At 43.0% G+C, this 26571-nt stretch overlaps 1 protein-coding gene and 1 pseudogene across 1 annotated transcript; one reads left to right on the top strand and one right to left on the bottom strand.

Moving 5' to 3' along the window:
- Nucleotides 1-6049: 6049 nt before the first annotated feature.
- Nucleotides 6050-6841, bottom strand: LOC116764547 (annotated as a pseudogene).
- A 4784-nt stretch (nucleotides 6842-11625) lies between these two features.
- On the top strand, nucleotides 11626-23496 carry IL1A (interleukin 1 alpha). Its single transcript, XM_032653398.1, has 7 exons — nucleotides 11626-11703; nucleotides 12144-12198; nucleotides 13549-13597; nucleotides 14931-15153; nucleotides 17746-17919; nucleotides 19959-20080; nucleotides 22446-23496. The coding sequence occupies exons 2-7, from the start codon at nucleotides 12152-12154 to the stop codon at nucleotides 22626-22628; spliced, it is 798 nt and encodes a 265-aa protein (XP_032509289.1). The 5' UTR covers nucleotides 11626-11703; nucleotides 12144-12151; the 3' UTR covers nucleotides 22629-23496.
- The last annotated feature ends 3075 nt before the right edge of the window (nucleotides 23497-26571 follow it).

Here is a 26571-nt window from a genome sequence, read left to right on the forward strand (position 1 = left end):
CAGGGCTTCCTCCTTGCTCATAAACGACAGTCCAGATATCATATTGTTGCAGCAAAACCAGAAATGAGACTTTTCTGATAAACAAGGAGAAAATGAACAGGCTGGGGAAACAACATAAACAGGCCTGAAAGAGTTAAGCAATCTTGGTTATTCTTTAGCTGTTACTACTAAAAAACACTTGTAGCTAGACTTATCCTTCACAAAGCTGATTACCCTCTGACTCCATACAAATTACCCTTTGCACCTGGCATTTCGTCTCCCCATACATTCCCTTGTAGCATTCTTCATTTCAGAAAGAAGGTCACGGGCCCATAACACCAGACCAGATAACTTCAAGGATGCCAGCTTTGGCCATAAATTTGCAGAAGAAAAGGAATGCAAGACCTTCACCAAATTGATCCTTATCATATACCCAGGACTACAAGCCCCACCTATAAAATCTTCTCCGATTCCCAAAGGAGGGGGGCACAGTTCTTGAGGCGTTAGCATACTGTGTCTTCCCTTTGCCTGGCAAAGAAAATAAAAAGCGTCTCTCTTTCTTATCTTCCAATTCTCTGTCTCGGTGTTTTTATTTGGCATCAGTGCACAGGGAGCCAGGTTTGGCCACAATATCAATACTCAGCGATGCCCGCTGCAATTTGGGAATCCCACCCACCTCCTCAATCTTTTCTCCTTCCTCTGACACGAGCTCTCTGTCTATCTCTTAAATATTTCGTTATTTCTCTCCTCTTTTACCTCCAGTCTCAACTGGATTTGGGGATCTTTATTCAAGTATTGAATAAAGTATGATGGCGCCCACTGTTAATTTCTAAAATTTTAAATTACACCGCACCTTAATGCCCATGTATTTACTTTTCTCAGTGGGTCAGTAGCCCTCACAAAAGCACAGTTCTCAGTCCCAACGTAAGGCCTTGCCTTTTCCAAGCCCTTCTTTTAAGAGACATAAATGTCTGCGAGTTGCACCACATTCGGTCCCGGAAATTTTGCATCGACGATTTTATCAGACCACTTTCCACTAAGCCAAGAAAGAGCTGGGGTCAGAATAGGGCACTGGGTGACTGCAGTGAAAGGGCTGAAAGAGGTCAGAACAAGCTAGAAGGAGCGGTAACACTAAAGGTCAGCCGGCAATGGTTTTGGCTGCACTGGGACCTGTATCCTCACGTGGATGGACCAGAGCCGGCAGCTCCCTTGCCTCCCAGGACCGCACACTCTCCATGCTTCCCCTACTTCCCTGGCTTCCCAGTTGCCTTTACCTGCCCCTTCCTGGGCACCTGCCCTCTGACCAGTCGGTTTGCCTACCGGGCCCTCTCACCCGCTCTCAAGTCTTCCACTGCAAGGGATTCCACAACACCAGCTCCAGCCCACTGTCTCTTCTGAGCTCTAAACGCATGCCTGCAACTCCCGCCTCATAAGCTCCTCCCACCCCACAGCCTCTTCTCCAAGCCTGCCGCCATTTCTCTCAGAATGTGGTGCCTTGGTATTCCTCGCTGCTCCTTCCAGAATATGGATAACTCAAATACATCAGCCATCCAAGTGGGTAGTTTTCTTAGGACCGTCTATCTTCTTCACACCCCACGTCTAACCAATAATCGAGTCGTGTAGATGCTGCCTTCTAATAACTCCAGTACATCATTTTCTCTCCACCTCCACTGCCACCACCCAAGTCTGAGCCATCCTCATCTCTCACTGGGAGGATTCAATAGGCTTCTCCCCTCATTTGCTTTCTCCCCTTTAAAAACACAAACCTGACTTTACCTGCTTAAAATATCTCAAAATGCCTTCAGAATAAATCCAATGTCCTTAGTATGTTTACAAGCTTGTCAGTGACCTGGCCCTGTCTACCCCTTCACCCTCAACTCATGCCACTTTGCCCCTCACTCCTTTGGCTTCTGCCAGACTGGCTCTTTTCCAGTTTCTCTAATACACAACAGTCCTTCTAGATTCGGGGCCTCCACGCATGCTGTTCTCATTGCCCGAGACATGAATCTCTTTCCATACATCTACCTGCACCTTCATCTGGCTAAACCCTCCCCTCCCTATCCATTAGGTTGCTTTCTCAGAGAGACTTTCCGTGACTTTTCAGAATAGATTAGGTTCTCCCCTCCCACTGCATATATTGATATCTCCATACGACCCTTTTCTTAATAACCACCCCCAACTGTGATCATCTGTGCAAGATATGGCTTCCCTGCTAGCAGAGATGCTCCATGAGATTCAGAACAGTGTTTCTTTTCATCATACCTCATTCCTCAGCTCCAAACACGTTCCTGGACCAAAGATCTCCATCTTCTGTGAATGAATGAAAGAACTGATAACTTCAATAAATATTCCAGTCTACTATACTCACTATAGACAAGCTTGCATTCCACTTTAAATTCCTTTGACTGTAACCTGATTTTTGGCTAGCCATATTTGACATTCCCTGCAGCAAATCTATGCTTTCCATTCTGCATCACGGAGAGACCGGGGCTAGTAAGAAAAAGGTCTAAAATTCCATGGATGGACGAAGGCGGATAGATCCAAAAGAAGGGGCAGCCTGAGCAAATGTGGAGAGATGGGAGAGCATTGGACATTTGGAAAGAAGGGAAAGGAAACTAACACTAAGCTGAACACTCTTACAAACACAACCTCATTTAATCTTTCTAAAATCCTGTGAAGGAAGAATTACTAGCCCAGTTTTACAAATGAGGCAACCAAAGTTCTAAAAGTTAAGGAAATTGCCCAGGGCCACACGGTAGGAGAGACAGACATGAAATGTTACTCCTTATGCTTTTACTCAGCCCATTTCCTCAGCCTGGACTATTCTCCACTATCTAAATCTAATTCTTCAAGACACGGCTAAAATGCAGCCTTCGGGAAGCTTCCTTAATTCTTGGTGTTAGCTTCAGTCACTCCCTTCCCTTCCGTCTGTTTCTGTCTCTACTACAGCACTTCTTTTATTCTGCTTGTGCTATCGTCTTCTACACGGGTCTTGCCCACAAGTTCCAAGCCTGTTAAGGGTCAGTGGCTTTCTTTGCCACCTCTTTCCCATGGCTTCGAGTACAATGCCTTACACGTGATGGAACCATGAAGAAGGTTGTCAAGAGGTCTCCAGGAAGGCTTCACGGAAGTAGGATCACCTTTTCCCCTCTGCCTCCAAGCCCTGCTCCTGAGTCCAGGCTCTCTTAGGCTTCTCCTCCAGGGGAGCCACAGTGCTTTGAGCAACCCTGCAGGGAATACAATGGCCTACTTGGGGACAGCACTGGATGGAAGACCTCCTGGATGGAAGAGTCCAGAAAAGGGGAAATTAAGATCATATTTTTTCCTTGGATATTCCTTTTTTTTACCAAAATACTCCAACACTTGTCCAGCCTTTCAGGCTCAGAAACCTAAACTTCCTTTTCTTGAGGGTAATCGAGGGCTCAGATGGTCCTCCATGTATATCAAGCTTTCTAGAAAACAAGCCTGAGTCATCATCACTTAACAGATGGAGTAAAATTGTCATTTCCTTCTAATTTATCAGCAACTGTTATATATTTCTGTACTAGAAAAGGAACTTTTTTCTATATGCACTCAGAGAGACAAATCGAATTTGCCATTGAAGTAATGAAAAAGCAGGTATGTCTTTGTGACTCAACTGTACGTGTGACTGAGAAACATTCTACAAAGGATAGTGAGAGGACTTCCCTGGTGGCGCAGTGGTTGAGAATCTGCCTGCTAATGCAGGGGACACGGGTTCAAGCCCTGGTCTGGGAGGATCCCACATGTCGCGGAGCAACTAGGCCCGTGAGCCATGGCCGCTGAGCCTGCGCGTCTGGAGCCTGTGCTCCGCAACAAGAGAGGCCGCGACGGTGAGAGGCCCGTGCACCTCGATGAAGGGTGGCCCTCGCTTGCCCCAACTAGAGAAAGTACAGAAACAAAGACGCAGCACAGCAAAAATAAATAAATTAGTTAATAAACTCCTACCCCCAATATCAAAAAAAATAAAAAAGAATCTGCCTACCAGTGCAGAGGACAGGGGTTCAATCCCTGGTCCGGGAAGATCCCACCTGCCTAAGAGCAACTAAGCCTGTGTGCCACAACTACTGAGCCTGAGCTCTAGAGCCCGTGAGCCACAACTACCCACATGCTCTAGGGCCTGTGTGCCGCAACTACAGAGCCTGAGCGCTGCCACTACTGAAGCCCACGCACCTAGAGCCTGTGCTCCGCAACAAGAGAAGCCACTGCAATGAGAAGCCCGCACACCACAATGAAGAGTAGCCCCCGCTCGCCGCAACTAGAGAAAACCCGCGCGGCAACAAACACCCAATGCAGCCAAAAATAAATAAATAAATAAATGTATTTTTTAAAAAAAGTTTAAAAAAGATAGTGAGGAATGAGTTCAGCGTGGGCTCTACGTAAGCAAACATACCATTTCAAGAGCACAGAGCTGCCACGAGGCAGAACACGGTCATGTTCAGGGTAGTCGTGAAATATGGAATGGACAGCCGGGGCTAGAAGCCTAGCAGTCATTCAGTACAACTTCCTCCCTTTATAGATAAGGAAGGTCCAGAGAATGTGTGGGAATTGCCAAAGGTCACACAACTGGTTAGGGTCAGGGTCAGAGTCAGATCCAACTCTATTGCCTCTCCCACCACACTGTCGGCCACACCTGCCACTCCACACCTCTGCCTGGGCCACAATTGCTCTAATCAGGGGCCCATCCTCTCCAGCAGCCAGGAGTTCATAACAAAGGGAGGGAGGAGAGAATCATGCACTGGGCATGGGACCTTTGCAATTGACCACTTGCATGCATAAGTCGGTCTCACCTCATATTAAATGCCCATATTTTGTTTATAAAAAATGCTTTGAAAAATTGTAAAGTACCATATAAAGGTTAGAGCTTGAATGTAATTATTATGTGCTTTGATTCTGGGCTGTTACTTCAACTTTATTACTGGCTATTTTGTTTTCACAGTTCATTGATCTTTGTATCTGGAATTGAAACTTGGCCAAAATGACCTTAGTGGAAAATTCATCTCCCAGAGAGTAAAGAATGTGACAAGAAGAATGCTAATCTAGACACACTTCTGTCCAAGAAGAAATCGTTTATGTGAAAGAGGAATTTTGAGAAAAAAAAATGCATGTCACTTTGGAGTTTGTGATAAAGGAAGGACAGTCATCCCTAGGAGTAGTCAGAATAGGTTAGGCTGTACCAGAGTAACAAATAAACCCTGAAATCTCAGTAACTTAAAGGCTAATGCAGGTTGTTCTAGTCTCATACATTTACAGCCACACCTCACGCATTTGTAATCACACCCTCAGGAACACACCACCTCAGAAGTTGCTGCATCAGGGGAAGTTGGCAATGACAGAGGCACATACTGACCCTCGATTGCATCAGCCTAGAGGTGTAACATGTCACGTCTGACTTCCTGCTCACAGTGCATTGGCCAGACAAGCCACGTGTCCCTAATCTAACTGCCAGGGAGATCAGGGCATGAAGATAGACATTTACCAAGTAATCCCACAAATGAGTAGATGGATATCCGATTAGCATGGTCTACCAAATATATGTTCCTTAGATTTCAGGAAAGCAAATATTGAAATGCTTGGAGCATCTCATCTGTATCAAAACAAATGTATACATGCCTTGAGAAAAAGAAAAACTGAAAGGAAATACACCAAAATAATAATAATGAATACTTTTTTTGAATAATTATTCAATTGTTTGGGGATTTTATTTTCTTCTTCTCTCTCTTTTTTTTTTTTTTGTATTTTTTGTATTTCCCTAGCAATATTTAATCAACATGTTTTAGAATCCAAAAAAGTAATACAAGTGTTTTTTTTTTAATTGAGAAACAAGTTCAGGCCAGAGATAACTATGATTCCCATAAGGAAAAGAAAAGAAAATCTTTTAAGAATGCACTTCTAATTAGACAGTCAAAATTAGCCAGCAAGAAGAAGACGAGAGAGAAGCATAGACATGACTGTGCCACACAGGAAGCTTTCTGATGAACTATGTTTTTTTTTAAGGTTTTAAAAATTTATTTATTCAATTCATAAAAAGCTCCCCGCCCTCCAAGTCTTCATCCATGGCATTTTCAGGACCACACCCTGTTCTGTAGCTTCTTTTACTGTCCAAATTGTATCACGTTTCTTGCTGGAGTCCAGGCAATTGAAAATGAACAGACTCACATCTGGGGAATCAACAGACCAACAGCGGCAAAACACAATACCATGAAACAGAAAAATAAAATGTTTGTTAGAGGAGTGCACCTCACGAGTGTGGCTCACTGGCGGCGGCAGCTATGTGAGCGTTTCTTTCTGCCTCGAGTTCAGAAACAAGCTGGGCTATCTCAGGGTGACTGAAGTTTCCTGCCGTGGAATTGTAGAAGTCCTGCAGTCTCCCAGGTTTGTTCTCAAGGTCTTCATATTCAGATGCCTGAAGAATCATTTCACATTGGTCCAGCTGCTTCACAGATTTAGCTTCTGCACTCGATTGGGTCTCATATTCTTTCCAAAGTTCATAGAGCTCTTTTCTGAGATCCTCTGGGAGTAGCTGGGTTAGCTGCTTCATAGCTTCCTCTTCTCACCTATGTTTTTCTCCTTTGGGGATGTTATCTGCTGGTGCTATGTCCCCAACGATGCATTCTGCCAAATCATGAACCAGGGCTAGGCGTACACATCGGTCTTTGTTAAGATGTTCATCTTTGGTCACCAGGGCCATAAATGCCATCCTATACATGTGACCTGATACGCTCTCTGGCTTCTGGACATTTCTGTATGCCCAGCCAGTACATGGGACTCTCTTGAGCTGCCCCACAAGCCGCAGGAACTGCAGCAGGTTCTGGGCCCCGTGGCCCGAGATGGGCGCAGCCATGCGGCTACCCAACCCAACAGTGAACTATGATTTTTAAAGTGTGTCTGTGAAAGAGAGAAAAAAGGACACAGAGCCAATGGAGAAGGCAAAGAGGGGGCACAGCTCTATTTACCACCATCTCAAGAGAAGAAAGAAAGAGAATTTAGAAACAATAAAAGCACATACATCAGGGAACAAACAAGCTTAGGGGAAGAAAGGGGATCACAGCTAAATGTGGATTTGCTGGCTGACCAGGAAACTGTCCCTTCCTCACCCTGTCAACTTGAATTTCTCCATCTGCTCCAAGCCACAGCCATCCTTATGCTCTCCGAGTTCCCAGAGCACTTGCCCAAAGTTTACCCAAAATTAAATGGGTAAAGACCCTAGTGGGGTCGACACAAGGCGCTGCCCAGCTGGCTCTTGCCTCCCTTCCCACCCTCATCTCACCACCTTCTTAACTCCCCTCAACTCTGGGCTCCAGCCTCGATGCCCTGCTTTCATGTCATCATTTGACCCCCATGACTTTTTCTCTGCCTGGAACATTCCCTCTTCCCTTCCCATTGAACTACCCACTCCCGATCTCAGACTAGCTCCTCTGTTCAATGCCCTCACAACACTTTTATCTCAGTGTGTACATATCTACTCATATAGGGGATTATTGATGAACACTTTTGCTGTCAGCTTCCAGGAGAGCAGAAACCATAGCTGGTTTCGCTCACTGAATGGGGTTTCATTTTTTTAACTCCTTTTTTGCTTACTAATGAGGAGCCATAGAGAGATTATATCTTCACCTTCCCTTTCTTTACTACAGAGCCAGTGTCACTAGGTAGTGGGATATTTTGAACTAGAAATCAAGAAACAGCGAGTTTTCATTTTTCGTTCCCACTCTCATCATGAACTCTCCACGTGGCCTCGGGACATTGACGCTCCCCCTCTCTGAGCCTACTTCCTCTTTTAGGAAGTGTTTAATCTAGATAGTGTCTGAGGTGCATCCTTCTCCAACATATCATTCTAGGTCCTTCGAAAGACTAACAAGACAAAGCAGAAGAAATTAGAGATTAACAAGAGCGAAAGAAAGAAAGAGGTCACCCACTAAGAAAAAGAGAATCCCTCGTGGTTGATTGAGCCTCGACGCTGGAATCTGAATTCCATTTCGGCAACTTGGTAACCTTGCGATCTTAGACAGATTGCTCCATCTCCCTGGACCTAGGTTTCCTCTTCTATAAATGTGATAAGAATACCGACCTCACAGATTTGATTATCTCCCTTCAATCAAGCACTCTGTCACCCTGTCACATCCAACTACATGCAATGATTTTAAAGTTGGTTCCCAAGACGTTTACAGATGATTCCTGTCTTCGTGATACAATGGCAAGAGCATCACCAAAGTCCCCATTCAGACTCCACCACGATCATGTACTCGATGATGCTGATCGCCTTCACCCCTTTCCTGTATTTCCAAAGAAAAAAGTGAGATTTCATAGAAGAAGAGAGGAAAGCTATTTCAAACCATTTCTTTTTTTTATTTTTATTTATTTTTTTACAAAGAACCTTAGAATCACTGAATGATAGGCTGTTTGAGGCAGGAAAGACCTTTAAGGACAATCAGTTTCAGCCCTGTCATTTGGCGTTGGTGGTGGTAAGAGACTGGCACATCTATATGCAGTGGGAAGAGAAGCTTGGACTTGGAATCAGAAACCTGAGTTCAAGTGCTGGCTCTGCCAGTTTGGTGACCATAGGTTGGTCACTTAACCTCTTCAAGGGTCCTCAGCTGTGAAAGGGCATGGTAATCACTGTCTCTCGTAGGTAAAGTGAGGAGCCAGTGAGACAGCGCGGGTGAGAGTTCTTTGTGAACTATGTAAAGCAGTTTTCAAGTGAAAAGCACCACCGTGACTGTTAGACCCACAGCCTCCAAGCTCATAAAGCGTATCCAATCACCTACCAAAATACTACATCCTCTCATCCTGCATACCTATATAATTTTTTATTTACTTATTTTTTTTTTTTTTTGCGGTACGCGGGCCTCTCACTGTTGTGGCCTCTCCCGTTGCGGAGCACAGGCTCCGGAGGCGCAGGCTCAGTGGCCATGGCTCACGGGCCCAGCCGCTCCGCGGCATGTGGGATCTTCCCGGACCGGAGCACAAACCCTTGTCCCCTGCATCGGCAGGCAGACTCTCAACCACTGGGCCACCAGGGAAGCCTTATAATTTTTTTTTTAAGGTTTAATTTTATTTATTTTTGGCTGCATTGGGCCTTTGTTGCTGCGTGCAGGCTTTCTCTAGTTGTGGCGAGCAGGGGCTACTCTTCGTTGCAGTGCGTGGGCTTCTCATTTGTGAGAATTGGCAGGTGGATTCTTAATCCCTGTGCCACCAGGGAAGCCCCAATACCTGTCTAATTTTGTGAATCATGAAAGAAAAATACTGATGCCCAGCAAAACCCCTGGCACAGAATAAGGGCACAATAACTCTTTTCTGAATGATTTAGATTAAAATGACTAAAGAAGGATTTTTGAGGCCTCCCCAGAGTCAAGAAGTGGATACAGGAAACCATCCAAATTCCCAGTCGCAGGACAACCCACAAACACACTTGGGGCTCCAGTATGTTCCTCTCTCTGTTTCCTAGAAAGAGGTGGTGTGGTGCTGAGAATTACTTGCAAGTCAAGCTTTGTTCACACTCACAGAAAAGCACGTTCCCCAAAACAAAGCAAGGACTTCTCACTCTCTAAACCTCACCCACATTTTTGTTCTTCCTTTAAAAACCAGTTTCCAAAAAGGTCATGTCCAGGAAAAAGTTCAGTGAGACACAACCTGAGTTGATTGGCTAGAAAATCAGTTCAGACCCTCCTTGAGAAATTCAGCAACCACATTTGAGTAATTTTCTATGACAGAGATGTGACATCGGCCAGGATGGGTGTTGCCACTGATGGTGGAACCAAGGGTATTTTTCCTGGATTACCAAAGAGGTGGTATGTATTCCTCCCAGAAACTGAACCCACCCTCGGTTTCAGTGGAGGCCTTCACCTGGAAATGTCCTCCCTGTTGAAGTTCCAAGTCATTATTTTCATAAGGACCACATTATCTTCAGTGAACCTTACAACGATGACTCCACAGGGTCCCAAGTGACAGAAGCCATCGTTAGCGCTGTTATTATTTTTGTTTAATTGCATCTCCATAGCAGCCCACGTTCACTACGTGCTTTGCAACTGTTTCTTAGTGATAGTCCTCACAAGATCCGTAGGAGGCTGAGGGGGTAACGAGTGTTAATATTTCTGTGTCGCCTGAAAGAGAAGCACAGACTGCCAACACCCTTCACAAAAGGATCCATCCTGAGACACCCAAGCTCGTCCCAGTCTGGTCCTACATCTACATTGCCTGTACCCAGGATGCCAATTATTCCTGTGGCTCTTATTTATAACTATTATAACACCAGGTCTGTGAACAGGAGGAACTGAACTGGACAATAGAATCAGTACCAGAGATTTTGCACTTGGGACAGACCTTAATGATCACCTAACCAATCTCATGATTTACGTTAAACAAGGCCCACACAGCATACTTTACTCAACTCACACCAAACCACTTTACTCCTAGCCCTTCTGAGCTTTTTTGCTTTTTAATATCAAGTTGCATTGTGGTGTCTTGCCTTCCTCTCTTTACTTTTTATATTCCTCCTCTACCCTCTTTTCCCATCCATTTCCTTTATTTTAAATTATATGGCTTAAACTCCAACCAGGAAACCTGAAACATTTATCTGCTAAGAGTCTGGTGTTCTGTCACCTGAACTGGGCCAGCCTCAGTATACTGAGAAAGTCTCTGATGATAACAGCCAGGTAACACTGAATCAGGGTCGTGTATAAGAGTCCCTGAGTCCCTTCCTTTCTCAATCTCCATTCTTCTTTTATTTTTGACCGTGCCACGCAGCATGCGTGATCTTAGCTCCCCGACCAGGGATGGAATCCAGGCCCCTGCAGTGGAAGCGTGGAGTCTTAACCAATAGACCACCAGGGAAGTCCCCCAGTCTCCATTCTTGAATCCAGCCACTGGCTTCCAGCCTTGTCCATACCTCCCTGAGTCTGCAGCTATCCTCACACACCTTGGGTTTATCCTAGAGAAGACCATTCTTCTCTCTGGGCTCTGGTAGAAGCCAAACATGGCCAGGTAAAGAGTTTTCTCCTAAAGCTCTGTCACTTCTGTCTGAAATGGATTGACAGTATTCAGAGGAGTAAAAGGATTGACTTCTGTGGTTGACTATCATTTTTCTCTCCTCTACCCTGCCCTAACGGAGAGGTTGTCACCCCATACTCAGAGTGATGTATGCCTACTCAAGCAGACCTCCCTCTTCAGAAAAGATGGATTGTCTTCTCTCAAGAGCCACCCCTTAGCTGCCAGGGGGCTTCCAAGTATTCCATCAATTCATACTCAGCCCTGGGGCGCAATAAACAAATTAAGCCAAAACACGATCTACGACTCCTAAGCGCCCCTCCAACTCTAACCATCTACAATTCTGCTTTTAGTAGTTCTCCCTCCATCCCCCACCAAATATTTTTAGAAACTTAAGTTTCCTGTTCTTCTTCCCTTTTTCTAAGACTACATGTTTATAACTGTTTAGAGCAAAGCAATAAATAAATGAACCAAGTCAGAAACTCCTGGAATCTCTGCAAACACTGTGATCAGGTATATTGTTTGTCATTATTTTGGCCAGTATAAGGTTGAATGAACTTAAAAAAATACAAAGCAGAATTTTTCCCTGTGAATTTCCAGTGGTGCAATCATGGCCACGCCCACTCCAGAGCAGACAAAAGGCGAAGAAAGCTGACTGGGGCTACAGTCTCCACACGGAAAGAGAACAAGTCATTTCACTGTTGCTCGCTGGAGTCAGCAAAGGTAAAGTCCTTATCACATCTTTGGATCTTAAAACATTTTTTTTTTGTTTTTCCCCTTGGCTGTGATCTCTCAAACTGCCTCCTCTGAAGCTAAAGCCTCTTCCTTCCTTTCCCATCCCTCTCTGGTTTGGTGTGTGAGTTAGAATCACAGTCAGATTTCAGAAAATGATTCTCTCTACTGGTGGGAAATTGAGGGACAGAGGAACTGGTTACATATGAGGGCATTGGAGGGTGCAGCCAAGGCTTTCCTTGAAGTTTACTGTGTAGCAGAGGAGGTAAATACATATGCAAATAATTCAAGGGAGTGAGAAGAAGAATGCTGAGTGTGAGCTAAGTCATTCATTAAATGTCTCAAGAAACACAAAGGGGAGGTGGTTCTCGTTGCTGGCATCTGGTTCAGAGGCTGGCAGGGCTGACAGCTACTGGTGTTCTTTGTTGCAGAAGTGAAGATGGCCAAAGTCCCTGACCTCTTTGAAGACCTGAAGAACTGTTACAGGTAGGAAAGAGCTTCTGTCTCTTGTGATTTAATGAGGGGATCAAGGTACATTAGAATCCAGCTGGGCCAGACCCGCAGAGGCTGTAAAGATGTGTCCTACCTCTGAAGTCAGGGCAGGTTCAGTGAAGACCCAGGGAAACAGCACCCAGAATTTAAACTGAGGTGAAATTGACAAGGAGGCAGCCATTCTAGAAAGATCACTTTTTTTTTTTTTTTTTAAATGTCTATTCAGGTCTTTTGCCCATTTTTTAATCAGGTTGGTTTTTTGTTTTTGTTTTTTTAGATGTTGGGGGTAGGAGTTTATTCATTTCTTTATTTAGTTTTGGTGTGTTGGGTCTTCGTTTCTGTGCGAGGGCTTTCTCTAGTTGTGGCAAGCGGGGGGCCACTCTTCATCACCGTGCGCGGGCCTCTCACTATCGCGGCCTCTCTTATTGCGGAGCACGGGCTCCAGACACGCAGGCTCAGTAGTTGTGGCCCACGGGCCCAGTTGCTCCGCGGCATGTGGGATCTTCCCAGACCAGGGCTCGAACCCGTGTGCCCTGCATTAGCAGGCAGATTCTCAACCACTGCGCCACCAGGGAAGCCCGAAAGATCACTTTTAAGGGCTGCTGAGTCCTAGTGGTTTTCAACATCTGCTTAGACACAGCTTCAGTCTGGTTCACATGCCCTGATACAGTAAGGAGTTTTAATGGATTGTCAGAAAGAGAAACCTTTCTCAGGAAAACTTCTTGATCTCAATCTGGAAGAGGAAATGGCTTCACAGCAATTTGAGCATGTGAAACACACACGGTCAATCTCATTCAGACATAGGAGAAAGATGATGAATAAAAAGTTAAAATTGTATAACACTTTAAGCCAACATGGTATTCCCATTACCTATTAAGATACACTAACCACAAACTAGACTATGGAAATGTTGCCTGGATATTTGGCAAAGTATAAATTATTAAATCTGTTTTAGTAGATACATGAAAGCAAAGTGTAACGTATAACCCATTTGGTTCAAATGTAAATGAGGTGCTTCAAAAGTGTTTCTTCTCTCGTGAGGAGCTTAAAATTTTTCCCCGAAATTCAATTACAACTCTTCAATTGGTTAGCCAAGCCTCGCTTTTATAGATAGAGCACAGGTAGAGTTCAAGGCCTGCCCCGATGATTACTAATTCCAAATTATCAAGTACAAATTACTGTATGGGTGTGTATGCACAGAGGCCCTTAATTTTCAAAGATGACAGTAATGGCCGTGTGTGTGTGTGTGTGTTACCCAAAGCTAATATAGTTATTAAAATATGTTGCCCAGTGACTGTAGTGATATAACAAACAGAATTAAATTCTCATCCTCTTGTTTAACAGTGAAAATGAAGAATACACTTCCGAAATTGACCATCTGTCTCTGAATCAGGTAAGCATATGACCGTAATTCTTATGAGATTGCTGTGTTTACGCAGTATTTTCTCCACTAGTACAACAATGGCTTGAATTTTAGATGCTTCTGTTTTACCTTCACTAGAAGTCCAGAGACATGCATTTTTTCATTATAAGTGAGACCAACTGCCTCTTTGCACTAACAGTTGATGGCATCATTCATGCTCACCAGATTTTCCCAGAACAGAGCAGAACTCACCTGAAACTCCAAGAATGGAGTCTCCTGCGTCAGCCTTCAATCAGAATGTTGGTTTTGCCATCCTGGGACAGCCCCTTTGGGCCACTTCACCAGGGGTCTGTCTCCTTAAGTGACGTGTTGTTGACACCTTCTCTAACACCAGCTCCAGAGATTAGAGATAGCCCTCTAAGTGTAATAGCCCATGAAGCTGAGGTGGAAGAAGCAGACCAGTTGAAAGTAAAAAATCTGCAGCCATTCACGTGCTGTGTTATTTGGTTAGGAGACCACAAATAGGTACTGCTTTGTGTGTCTTTGGTACTAGTTCTAAAAGCTATACCTAGAGGAGTATTTCTAAAATATTTAAGCATTGTCAAGTAGGTGTTTGACCTCCTGAGGGGGAACTGACTAGAAGGCTACCACTCACTAAGATCACTTGTAGACCTGTTTCATTACAACATGTCATTTTTTTTACTGAAATATAGTTGATTTACAACATTGTGTTAGTTTCAGGAGGAGAGCATAGCGATACAGTTTTTTTTCTGATATAGGCTATTACAAGATATTGAATATAATTTCCTGTGCTATACAGTAAATCCTTGTTGCTTATCTATTTTATGTATAGTAGTGTGTATCTCTTAATCCCATATCCTTAATTTGCCCCTCCCCCCTTACGTCTCCCCTTTGGTAACCATAAGTTTGTTTTCTATGTCTGTGAGTCTATTTCTGTTTTGTATATAGGTTCATTTGTATTATTTTTTAGATTCCACATGTAAGTGATATCATATAGTATTTGTCTTTCTCTGACTTACTTCACTAAGTATAACAAGATCTCATTTTTGAGTCTGTGGTTGGATGACAAAGACCTTCCCAGAGATCACATCTTTTCAGGGAAATCCTCAAAGGAGGGATGGGAGGAAGTGGGTAAAGAGGAAGGAGGCAGAGGAAAAGGAAAGGAAGAAGGAGAAAGGAAAGGAGGAAAGGAGGAAGGAGGGAAAGACTGATGAAACATGGGTTACCCGAGACCAAAATGGACATCCTTCTCTCTAAGTCTGTTGAATAAAACTCCTATTATAAAGGAGTCTCATTCTCTGGCCATGGGCAGCTTCTCAGTTTTCATTTTCCTTCCTCACAGAAGTCCTTCTACGATGCAAGCTATGAACCACTTCATCAGGACTGCATAGATAAATATATGTCTCTGAATACCCCTGAAACCTCTAAGACATCCAAGCTTACCTTCAAGGAAAACGTGATGATGGTGGCAGCCAACGGGAAGATTCTGAAGAACAGATGGTTGAGTTTAAATCGGTTCCTCACCGACGATGACCTGGAAGACATTGCCGATGATACGGAAGAAGGTAAGGGGTCAAGTGCAATAATATCTTTGTTTTCTATTTTTAAGCAAATGGGGACAGCAGAGTACAGGGAAAAATAAAACCTTGAGTAACAAGAGGGCAGCCAACCATTCGTCTGGTAACTATAAGAAAGGAAAATTAATTTTTAGCCTTCTCCAGTGGGAAGAGGCCAGCAGTGGCTTGAGTTTAGCATACCTGCTCACAGGCTCACTTCGTGGCCATATTCTTAAGGTCATGTGACTTTGCGCCTTTCGACAGAAAGCAGTTATATACTGCTAGTGGATGACTTCCACTGTGGAAGTCATGCTCCTCCACATACTAATTATGTCTCCTTGGGCAAGTTACTTAACCTTTCTGTACTTCAGTTTCCTCTACTGTAAAACGGGGGTAATCCCCTAACTGTTGTGAAGATTAAATGAGTCGATACTTGCAAGCTTCTGGACTAAAATAATGCCTGGCACATAGAAACCACCTAAAAAATGTTAGCTATTATTAGCATTATTACTACTACTATTTTGTTAATACTACCGACACTACTAACTTACTAATGGCTGCATTATCTCTCACCTTCACAACAATCCTACGTTCTTGTTTTGTATATGAGGAAAGTAAGCTCAGTGAGATAGCGACCTGCCCAAAATCTCACAGTGTGTAAGTAGTAAAGTGTCAAACCATATCTGTTCTATCTGACTATAGAAGTCATGATTTTTCTCCCATGCCTTCACTAGACTAGCCTCCACATGAGATATAAACCTAACATTTTTAAAGTAACAGCTAAATATTAACACATGTTCACCTAGAAAATCGGAAAATACAAGAATGAAAATTAAAACCACGCACACTCATACCAACCCTCAGAGTTTACCACTGCCAGCGCTGTGTTACCTTCCTTAAAGTCTTCTCTATGTGCATACACACACAGGAATATACGTTAAACATTATTAGGTCAACTACATACAATTTAATATCCAACTTTTTTCATTTGTCAATAAATAAAAGACATTTTAGAGCTCCAGTTTTTTACCATTAGAAGTAGTGTGACAATGAAGAGCCATATCAATAAATCTTCATTTCTATCATTTATTTCCTTAGAATAAAATATTCCTGGAAGTCGAATTATTCAGAGCCATGAGGATTTGTGAAGCTATTGACATATACCCCTGTTCAGAAAGGTGGTAGATAGAAAAAACAAAATAAAAAAATTTTTTTTCAAAAAATAAAAAGAAAGGTGGCAGACTATGGAGAACAGTATGGAGGTTCCTTAAAAAACTAAAAATAGAACTACCATATGACCCAGCAATCCCACTACTGGGCATATACCCTGAGAAAACCATAATTCAAAAAGAGTCATGTACCACAGTGTTCATCGCAGCACTATTTACCATAGCCAGGACACGGAAGCAACCTAAGTGTCCATCGACAGATGAATGGATAAAGAAGATGTGGCACATATATACAATGGAATATTACTCAGCCATAAAAAGAAACGAAATTGAGTTATTTGTAATGAGGTGGATGGACCTAGAGTCTGTCATACAGAGTGAAGTCAGAAAGAGAAAAACAAATACTGTATGCTAATACATATATATGGAATCTAAAAAAAAAAAAAATGGTTCTGAAGAACATGGGGCAAGAGAGGAATAAAGACGCAGACGTAAAGAATGGACTTGAGGGGCTTCCCTGGTGGCGCAGTGGTTGAGAGTCTGCCTGCTGATGCAGAGGACACGGGTTCGTGCCCCGGTCCGGGAAGATCCCACATGTCGCAGAGTGGCTGGGCCCGTGAGCCATGGCCGTTGAGCCTGCGCGTCCGGAGCCTGTGCTCCGCAATGGGAGAGGCCACAACAGTGAGAGGCCCGCGTACTGCAAAAAAAAAAAAAAAAAAAAAAAAAAGAATGGACTTGAGGACACAGGGAGGGGGAAAGGTAAGATGGGACGAAGTGAGAGAGAGGCATGGACATATATATACTACCAAATGTGAAATCAATAGCTAGTGGGAAGCAGCCGCATAGCACAGGGAGATGAGCTCGGTGCTTTGTGACCACCTAGAGGGGTGGGATAGGGAGGGTGGGAGGGAGATGCAAGAGGGAGGAGATACGGGGATATATGTATATGTATAGCTGATTCACTTTGTTATAAAGCAGAAACTGACACACCATTGTACAGCAATTATACTCCAATAAAGATTTAAAAAAAAAAAAAAGGTGGCAGACATTTAGACCTGCACCTCAGTGACATATAAAATTCCTAGTGGATTCATTATTTTCTCAGAGTGCATTCATTTGAAAATATAGGTGGAGAATATACAAGGAGTCTTCCTGGTTACTTACAAACATCCAAACAACCAAAAAAGTTGTACAGGTAATCTTTAAAAAAAAAAACTATTGCCTGAAGAATCTAAGTTTAAAAAGAAACAAATAAGTAACCACAGGGATAATCCTAGAACCAATTCTGCTGACAGGGTGATTTCACTTCTCTCTCAGTTTCCTAACCTAGACTGGGATATTCTTCATGTCCCTTCAATAGCTTGTATTAGAGCATGTATATCATCTATGTTTGTACTTGGACATTAATCTGAGCTCGTGATAACGGTTTTAGAAATCATCAAGCCCAGATCAGCACATTACAGCTTCCAGAGCAACATGAAATACAACTTTATCAAGCTCATCCAACAGCAATACATCCTGAATGACGCCCTCCATCAAAGTATAGTTCTACATCCGTCAGGTCAACACCTCATGGCTGCTGCATTAAATAATCTGGATGAGGCAGGTAAATGGACAATTCTGTCATCTTCCCCCACCCTTTTTATTTCTGTATTCTTTTAAGCTTTCTGCTTTTAAAGAATAAACCTCTCTAGATTCCTGGCTTTGCACGATTTATCTAGAATAGGATGAAGCACATCACCCCTTGTAAAAGTTCTGGGCAAGGACAGGAGCTTCAGCCAAATCTGGAAGCTTTAACAAGAGAGAAGTGTCTTAGCTATGAAAGCTCTAAGTGCAGTTTAAAGCTTTCTGAGATACTGTCTCCTTTGGTTCTCTGAGATAGTCTTATCCTTGATTTTAAAGGTAAGTAAACAGAGCCTCAGAAATATTCAGTGACTTATGCAAATTTACTCAGAAGCCAATGAGGACCCTGCTGATCAAACTTCCAAATAACACCAAACTAGGAAGAATCATTATCTTTTTATATATATATATATATTTATTTATTTGTTTGTTTATTTGTTTGCTGTGTTGGGACTTCGTTGCTGCACACGGGCTTTCTGTAGCTGCAACAAGCAGGGGGCTTCTTTTCCTTGTGGTGCTCGGGCTTCTCATTGTTGCGGCTTCTCTTGTTGTGGAGCACGGGCTCTAGGCGTGAGGGCTTCAGTAGTTGCAGCACGTGAACTCAGTAGTTGTGGTGCACAGGCTTAGTTGTTTCGCGGCATGTGGGATCTTCCTGGACCAGGGCTCGAACCCGTGTCCCCTGCACTGGCAGGCGGATTCTTAACCACTGCGCTACCAGGGAAGCCCAAGAATCATTATCTCTGATAACATAATTGTGAGGCAAAGTAGCCAATAAGCTGCAAATATGTTCTGAAGAATGAAATTTAGGATGCAAGAAATTTTGTCACAACGATCCAATTTCCATGGTGTACGTATTTTAGCTTAAGGACATGTCATCAGTAAACAAAATTATCTTCAGAGGTCCAAAGAGGCTACTCTGTGATAAACAAGCAGGGCTTTTTCTGATTGGATATATTTCGGCTAACATGCTTTCCACTCTAAGACATTTACAAATTATTTTGTGTTCTACTTTCCTACTTAATATTATTTCACACAATTTTCCCACATATTGACAGAGTATATGTATTTGCCATTTTTAATGGCACTAGAATATTCAATCATGTTGCCATGCTGGTGCCTTGGGTTTGCTCTAAATAATTCAGTTGCAAATGTCTTTGTTTAAATTATTTCTTTCTCTATGAGCTTATTTCTTGGAACGTATCCCAGATGCTGGATTTCTAGGCATAAATAATTTTACAGCTCTTATTAAGCACTGTTCTCGAAGGAAAACTGAACTACTTTTTACTATCCTTAGCAACATGTGAGTGTATCAGCTTCTAAACCCCTCCATTTTACTCATGACTTCACAAATTCCAGGGTCTTATCCCACTAATATAATTACAAGAGATTCAATAAATATGCAGCCCCCAAGCATTCATTCAACATAGAAAATTCCAAAGCCATTAACCAAGTACTTACCTGCCTAGTGAATAAGGCAGACATTGTGAAGGATACAAAGATGTATAAATTCCGTTCCTGACCTTTGGGTACTTACACCATAGTTGGGGACATAACTGCACACACACACAGAGCATCTTTTTTATATATATATATAAATTTATTTCTTATTTATTTTGGGCTGCATTGGGTCTTCGTTGCTATGTGCGGGCTTTCTCTATTTGCGGTGAATGGGGGCTACTCTTCGTTGCAGTGCATGGGCTTCTCATTGCGGTGGCTTCTCTTGTTGCAGAGCACGGGCTCTAGGCATGTGGGCTTCAGTAGTTGCAGCACGTGAGCTCAGTAGTTGTGGCTCATGGGCTCTAGAGCGCAGGCTCAGTAGTTGTGGTGCACAGACTGAATTGCTCTGTGGCATGTGGGATCCTCCTGGACCAGGGCTCGAACCCGTGTCCCCTGCATTGGTAGGCGGATTCCCAACCGCTGTGCCACCAGGGAAGCCCACACACAGCATCTTCATAAACACTTGATTTTACACAAATACAATGGATTTACTTTTTTTTTTTTTTTGGCTTTTCTCTTTGCCAGTGGAATTTGACATAGCTGCTTATACATCAGGAGACGATACTCAACTTCCTGTGACTCTAAGAATCTCAAAAACTCAACTGTTTGTTTGTGCTCAAAACGAAGACGAACCCGTATTGCTAAAGGTCAGTTGTTCTCAGTCTCCAATTTACCTTCATTTACAACCCATGCATTTGTAGATGATCCCAAGAGGCAGACACCCCTAGCAGGATGGCACAGTCCTCTTTTCTTCTTACCACAGTCCTACCTGCCCACCTGCCTTCCCATCCTACTTCTTTTTTTTTTTTGTGGTACACGGGCCTCTCACTGCTGTGGCCCCTCCCGTTGCGGAGCACAGGCTCCGGACGCACAGGCTCAGCGGCCATGGCTCACGGGCCCAGCCGCTCCGCGGCATGTGGGATCTTCCCGGACCGGGGCACGAACCCGTGTCCCCTGCATCGGCAGGCGGACTCTCAACCACTGCGCCACCAGGGAAGCCCCCATCCTACTTCTTACCCACTATATTCAGAGGCAGTTCTAGGCAGGATCTGTGGAGGTGGAGGTGGAGGTGGCAAAATTACATAAAAGGCAAACTGCCTTCTTCTTCTTTCTCTTTTCCCTGCCTGGTCCTATTCACCTCCCATCCCTGGGCATCTGTTTATTGCATCCCTCTTTGAGCTTTACTGACATCTACTATCTGACCTACATGACAGTAGGCTTTAGTACCAGGGGGCCTGCCTCCAAGAGCGTCAAATAAGCCACTGAGATCACAGAGAATTAATCACCTGCCAGTGGGTACAAAGCAAAAGCTGGGAGCCAAGGCTCAAACCCTGGCCTTCTGACTGCAGTGGCTCTCTCTCTTCCTTGGTGCCAGTTTTCTCTCTCAGCCCAGCCTCATCTCTACTACCACATTCCCCTCCAAACATACAGACACACACACATGCCCACTAGAGCCAAATGTTTTCTCCACTGATTAGTGGGTGACTCTTATTCAGTAAATGTGTAAAATCCAACCCCCGCTCCCACCCTAACTAGGATTTACGTGGCTGCATGTGTCTCTCTTCCTGGATCAAGTCAGATGAAAGTGAATGTCTATAGAGTAGGGCAGTAGCTTCATTCGTGAATTCATTCAACAAACGTTGTTTATTGAGAGGCTTCTATTTTTCAAGCAGTGTCAACAGCTCAGTAGACAGTGGTGAGCCAAAGCCTTATAGAACTCACTCTTCTGAAGGGCACAGACAATAGACGAGCCAAACAACCAGCAAAAAGTGCAAGATGCTGTAAAGCCAATGAACAGGGCGCTGAGATAGAGAAAATGAGAGCATGCTTTTACACAGAGCTCCCTAGAGATGAGAGCTGCTGCTAGGAGGGAGCATGCCATCGGGGGTGGGGGTGGCATTCCAAACAGAGGGATCTGAGTGCACCCAGCCCTAGAGCTTTACAAGGTCAGCTTCAAAGATCAGAAGGGACACCCAAGGAGCTGGGACACCCTGAAAAAAAGGAAAGATAAATAGAGGAAAGGACTTCAAACAGGGAAGTATCCTGACTTTACTTATATTTTCTAACTCAGAGAATAGATCAGATAGGAGGCAATAGGGAAAATCTGATTAAGATGTGGTAGTAACAGTCGGGGTGGGCGGGGGCGGGAGTTGTGAGACAAGTGGAAAGAAGGAGACAGAATCTGGTTATATTTTGGAGATAGAACCAACAAGAGGAAGAGGGGGAAACTGGGAGAGAAATAGGTTTGAGAAAGAAAATCCTTGTTGACATTGAAAAACCCAAGGAAACCTCAAAAGGGTATTTAGTTCTTTTCTATTAAAAGAATAGAGAAGAAGCATCTTAAGTTAGAACTTGAATTTTGTTTTTCCATGAAAGTACTGTTAAATTTTTTTCATACTCGCAAGAGGAACAAGAGGAGTGCCGTCTAAAGGGATCACAATTTTCAAAACATTGTATTGAAAGGATTCAGCTTCTAATATGCCTGGAAAGTTTTGTGTATGTGTGTGTGTGAGATTTGGGTTTCTTTAGTCTTCAGTTGTTGACTTAAATACAGAGATAAACATGTCTAAATTCTAAGTTATTTTCCCAAAGTATGTTTTGTACATTTAGAGGTCAAAAGGTTTCCAGGTCTTAGCGTCCTTAGTGCTCATATCTGATGCAAAATGTTCTATTCCCATGTTCAGGCAGGACAAGAAGAATGTTTCACCCTACCTGTCAGGATACAGTGAGACACTAGTGTCTTTGGCGGTCTTCATGATGACATTGGATTTCTCTCCAGTTAACTGAGGAGATCAATTATTATGAATAGATGGGGCCGTACATCTAACAGGCATGTAATAAATGCTTTCTGAATGAACAAATGAATGAAGAACCTATATCATCATGTTACCTAGCCATAGTCCTAAAAGGCTGTGTATCTCATGAAGACCAAACGCCAAGGGATTGAGCATCAGTTCTTTTTTTAGCATCTTCCTGTTCTCTTTTAATAGATCTTTGTTTTCCTTATCCTAGGAGATGCCTGAGACACCCCAAACCATCAAAGATGAGACCAATCTCCTCTTCCTCTGGAGCAACCATGGCAGTATGCAACACTTCAAATCAGTTGCCCATCCCAAGTTGTATTTTGCCACAAAGCAAGAAAAACCGGTGCACCTGGCAAGGGGCCTGCCCTCTATCATTGACTTTCAGCTTTGACTGTGGAGTCTACTTACTTGTGAAGTGTTGACAATCTGTATGTACCATGTACATGAAGGAGTCAAATCCTGCACTCTTAGTCACTCTGAGCATGTGCTGAGCCTTTGTAACTCTAAATGAATATTTACTCTCTTTCTAAGAGAGGGCACAAAGTCTAGTAGAACCAACACTAACATATAATGTTGCTTGTTATTTAAAGAACACCCTATGCTTTGCAAACTACCAATCATTTTAACTATTATTACGCATACAATCTTGGGAGGGCCAGGGCTACTGACCGTGGCTACCAAAAAGGCTCTACCCATATTACAGATGGGTTAACTAAGGCATAAGAATACTAAGAAATACCCACCATAGTATTTGGAATGAGAAGCCATGGACCCAGGATTTCATTCCAACTGCTTAGCTTCTGCTTTTAAGTGGCTGATGGACCCTTTATCAAACACTGTACATTTCTGGGACCTCAGTTTGATCATCTTCAAAATGGAGGGAATGATGGCTATATCCTTCCTGCCTCAACAGTATTTTATGCCAATCCGTGAGCTCGTTTTAGTAAAATACTTCTTGAAGCTGAGCCTCAAGAAGAAGGCAAAGGACGCAATATTATTTAAAATTATTATTTATTACATTTATATATTTATAAATATTATTTCTAAGATAATTGTAACATTATTATATTTATGGCAATTCTTTGCAATCTCTGAGTACACCCATGTATCTTCAACAATAGTAGACAGTGTTTTCCAGGCTGAATGAGTTTCAGGCACTAAGGCACTTTGATCCAAGTTGTGCTTTTTCCATTGCAGTGAAGCTCTGTATTCTAGTACCTGGGAGTTCTGTAATTACGATAATAAATTTGTATTCGTTACCTTGTTCGTTTGAACTGATAACTGCCCCAACTCTTTCACTCCTCTGCCTTTGTCATTCTTGTGTCATTCAATTTCACCTGCTCTCAAGTCCTACTAGCTAAAACGGGATGAACCTAACTTTGGCAACCACAGGACAACTGTTATCTCAACTTTCTTTTCTGGAACATGAGCAACGTTTCTTCTAGGTTCTAGAAGTTGTGATCCAATCGTAGGGTTACGTTACCATCAACAGTGTGAACTGATACATTATCATCAATCATAATTGAATATAATTTAGAAAAAAGTAAATCTGGCCCATAATTACACGTTGTCTTAATCATTATTTTACAGCATGGTAATTAGGAACAGATAATAAAAGTAAATAACTATAAGTAGTGTTACAAAACCATACCAAGATTTTATGGTTTTTCTCTCCCCTTTGTTAGCTTGCCAGTATGCATAAAAGGCGTAAGAATGATAATATTCCCAGGTTCATTTAAAGCTCATATTACACACAACACATGTGCTCATATGTCCATACAAACTCACACATCCAGAGCCACATTAAGGACTAATGGCTCCTTTTGGAAAGCGTAGATACAAAGTACGTTGAGTTGGAAAAAGTTGAAATCAAGAGAACTTGGAATTAGATGTGGGAAGTAGTGGAGAAGGAGTAGTCCAAGATGACTGTCAGTTTCCTGCTACTGGAGAGAGGGTGAGTAGTGGTGTCTTAATCAGTATTTTTGGTGAAAATATGGAGTTCTAGGATGAAATATAATGAGTACCATTTTAGACACGTAACTTGAGCTACTGGCAGGACACCCAGATGCAGATGTACAATGGGCAGATCATGAAGTGTCTGGAACTCAAGAAAAGTTAGAACTAGATACAGACTTGGAAGACATCAGCAGGTTTTTAGTAGGTAAAATCCTAAAAATGACATCAGAGAGAGAAGAGAAGAATATGATGAACACTGTCGGTTGTCCACCCAATCACCATCTCCCCATCTTCCTTACTGACAGAACCCTGACTTCATTCAGAAGGAAATATGTCTTGAATTGGCTTAGACCAACTGGACTCAAAGAATGAGTCCAATTGGTCTGAGCCAATCATGGTCATTCTGTCCTCCCATGACTAAGTCACGTTGAGTTAGTCCTGCCTAATGAGATGTCTGCTGGGGGCAATTTCTGGGAAAGATTTTCTACTCTGATAAAAGAGCCATGTAGAAGAAAGTCTTTTTTTTCTTCCTTCCTTCCTGCATGAGACATGTTCTATGAGGATGTAGAGCTTGGAACTGTGCTAACCAACTTGCACTTGGGAAGACACAGCCACACGCTGAGGATGGCAGAATGGAAGGAGAAATAGAGTCAGCATCTCTGATGACATTGTTGCACTAAGAATCTACTTACTGCCAGACTTTAAGACCACAAGAAACATTATTGCAATTTTATTCTTTTTATTTTTGGCCGCGTCGGGTCTTCGTTGCTGTGCGCGGGCTTTCTCTAGTTGTGGCGAGTAGGGGCTACTCTTCGTTATGGTGCGCGGGTTTCTCATTGCAGTGGCTTCTCTTGTTGCAGAGCACAGGCTCTAGGCATGCGGGCTTCAGTAGTTGTGGCGCACAGGCTTAGTTGTTCCAGGGCATGCGGGATCTTCCCAGACCAGGGCTCGAACCCATGTCCCCTGCACTGGCAGGCAGATTCTTGACCACTGCACCACCAGGGAAGTCCCATTATTGTAATTTTAAATCATTTACATTTGGTTTGCTATTACTTACCGCCAAACTCAGCCTAATTGAGCACCACAGGATACAGACACAGATACAGAGGACTGCAGAAAAACAGAGAGAAAAGGAAAAAACCTGTTCTCTTGTTTGTTTCACACTGTTCTTTCTAGTTGCCATTACTTTCCTAGGTTTTCTGTACCCCAAGTCTGGCTAGGGTAATACTAGGTATCAATATTTTAAGAAATAGAGAAATACAAAACACTGAGCAAGCAATACTAATTCAAGAAATCTTAAAAAGCATAATAGCTGCTCAGTCTTTAACAGTGAAATACTGAATCATTCTAGAAATGGCCTCAATTATTTGTAATGAGATGGATAGACCTAGAGTCTGTCATACAGAGTGAAGTAAGTCAGAAAGAAAAAGACAAATACCGTATGCTAACACATATATATGGAATTTAAGGGAAAAAAAATGTCATGAAGAACCTAGGGATAAGACAGGAATAGAGGCGCAGACCTACTGGAGAATGGACTTGAGGATATGGGGAGGGGGAAGGGTGAGTTTTGACAGGGCGAGAGAGAGTCATGGACATATACACACTAACAAACGTAGTAAGGTAGATAGCTAGGGGGAAGCAGCCGCAAGGCACAGGGATATTAGCTTGGGGCTTTGGGACAGCCTGGAGGGGTGGGATGGGGAGAGTGGGAGGGAGGGAGACGCAAGAGGGAAGACACATGGCAGCATATGTATATGTATAGCTGATTCACTTTGTTATAAAGCAGAAACTAACACACCATTGTAAAGCAATTATACCCCAATAAAGATGTTAAAAAAAAAAAAAAAGAAATGGCCTCAAGTATTATTCTAACAGGGTCAGCTATGCATATCCCCTACTCCCTACTCCCCAGCTGCATAAACAGTGAGAGGGTCACCATGATGAGCTTCAACAATCCTAGCACTGAACTTGTTGGAGTCTATTTCTTTAATATGGTCTTATACATCAGTCTCCAAATTGATGGGTGTAGAGCCACATCACCTGTAGGTCCAAGGTATGGAAGGAAAAGGGAAAGGATATTTCCCTAACCCTCCCCCCAATTAAATCATCCCTCTGATGCTTACATATACCTACACTTGAACTTTTGGGGGATGATGGAAATAGTTGGGATAACAGTAAGTACCGTGTTGGATGTAAAATATGCTTGTGTAATCTATACCTATTCCTTGATTGTGTGGTGGTTTCATGACCATATACATTTCTCAAAATTGTCCTCTTGAGTCTTGGCCAATGTTGGCTGGTCAATATCTCTCATAAAACTTGTTACCCAGAAATTGGTATACTATTCAGGATATGGCCAGCCCAGCACAGCTTAG

Source organism: Phocoena sinus, chromosome 13, assembly GCF_008692025.1.
Source record: "Phocoena sinus isolate mPhoSin1 chromosome 13, mPhoSin1.pri, whole genome shotgun sequence".
Lineage (NCBI taxonomy): Eukaryota > Metazoa > Chordata > Mammalia > Artiodactyla > Phocoenidae > Phocoena > Phocoena sinus.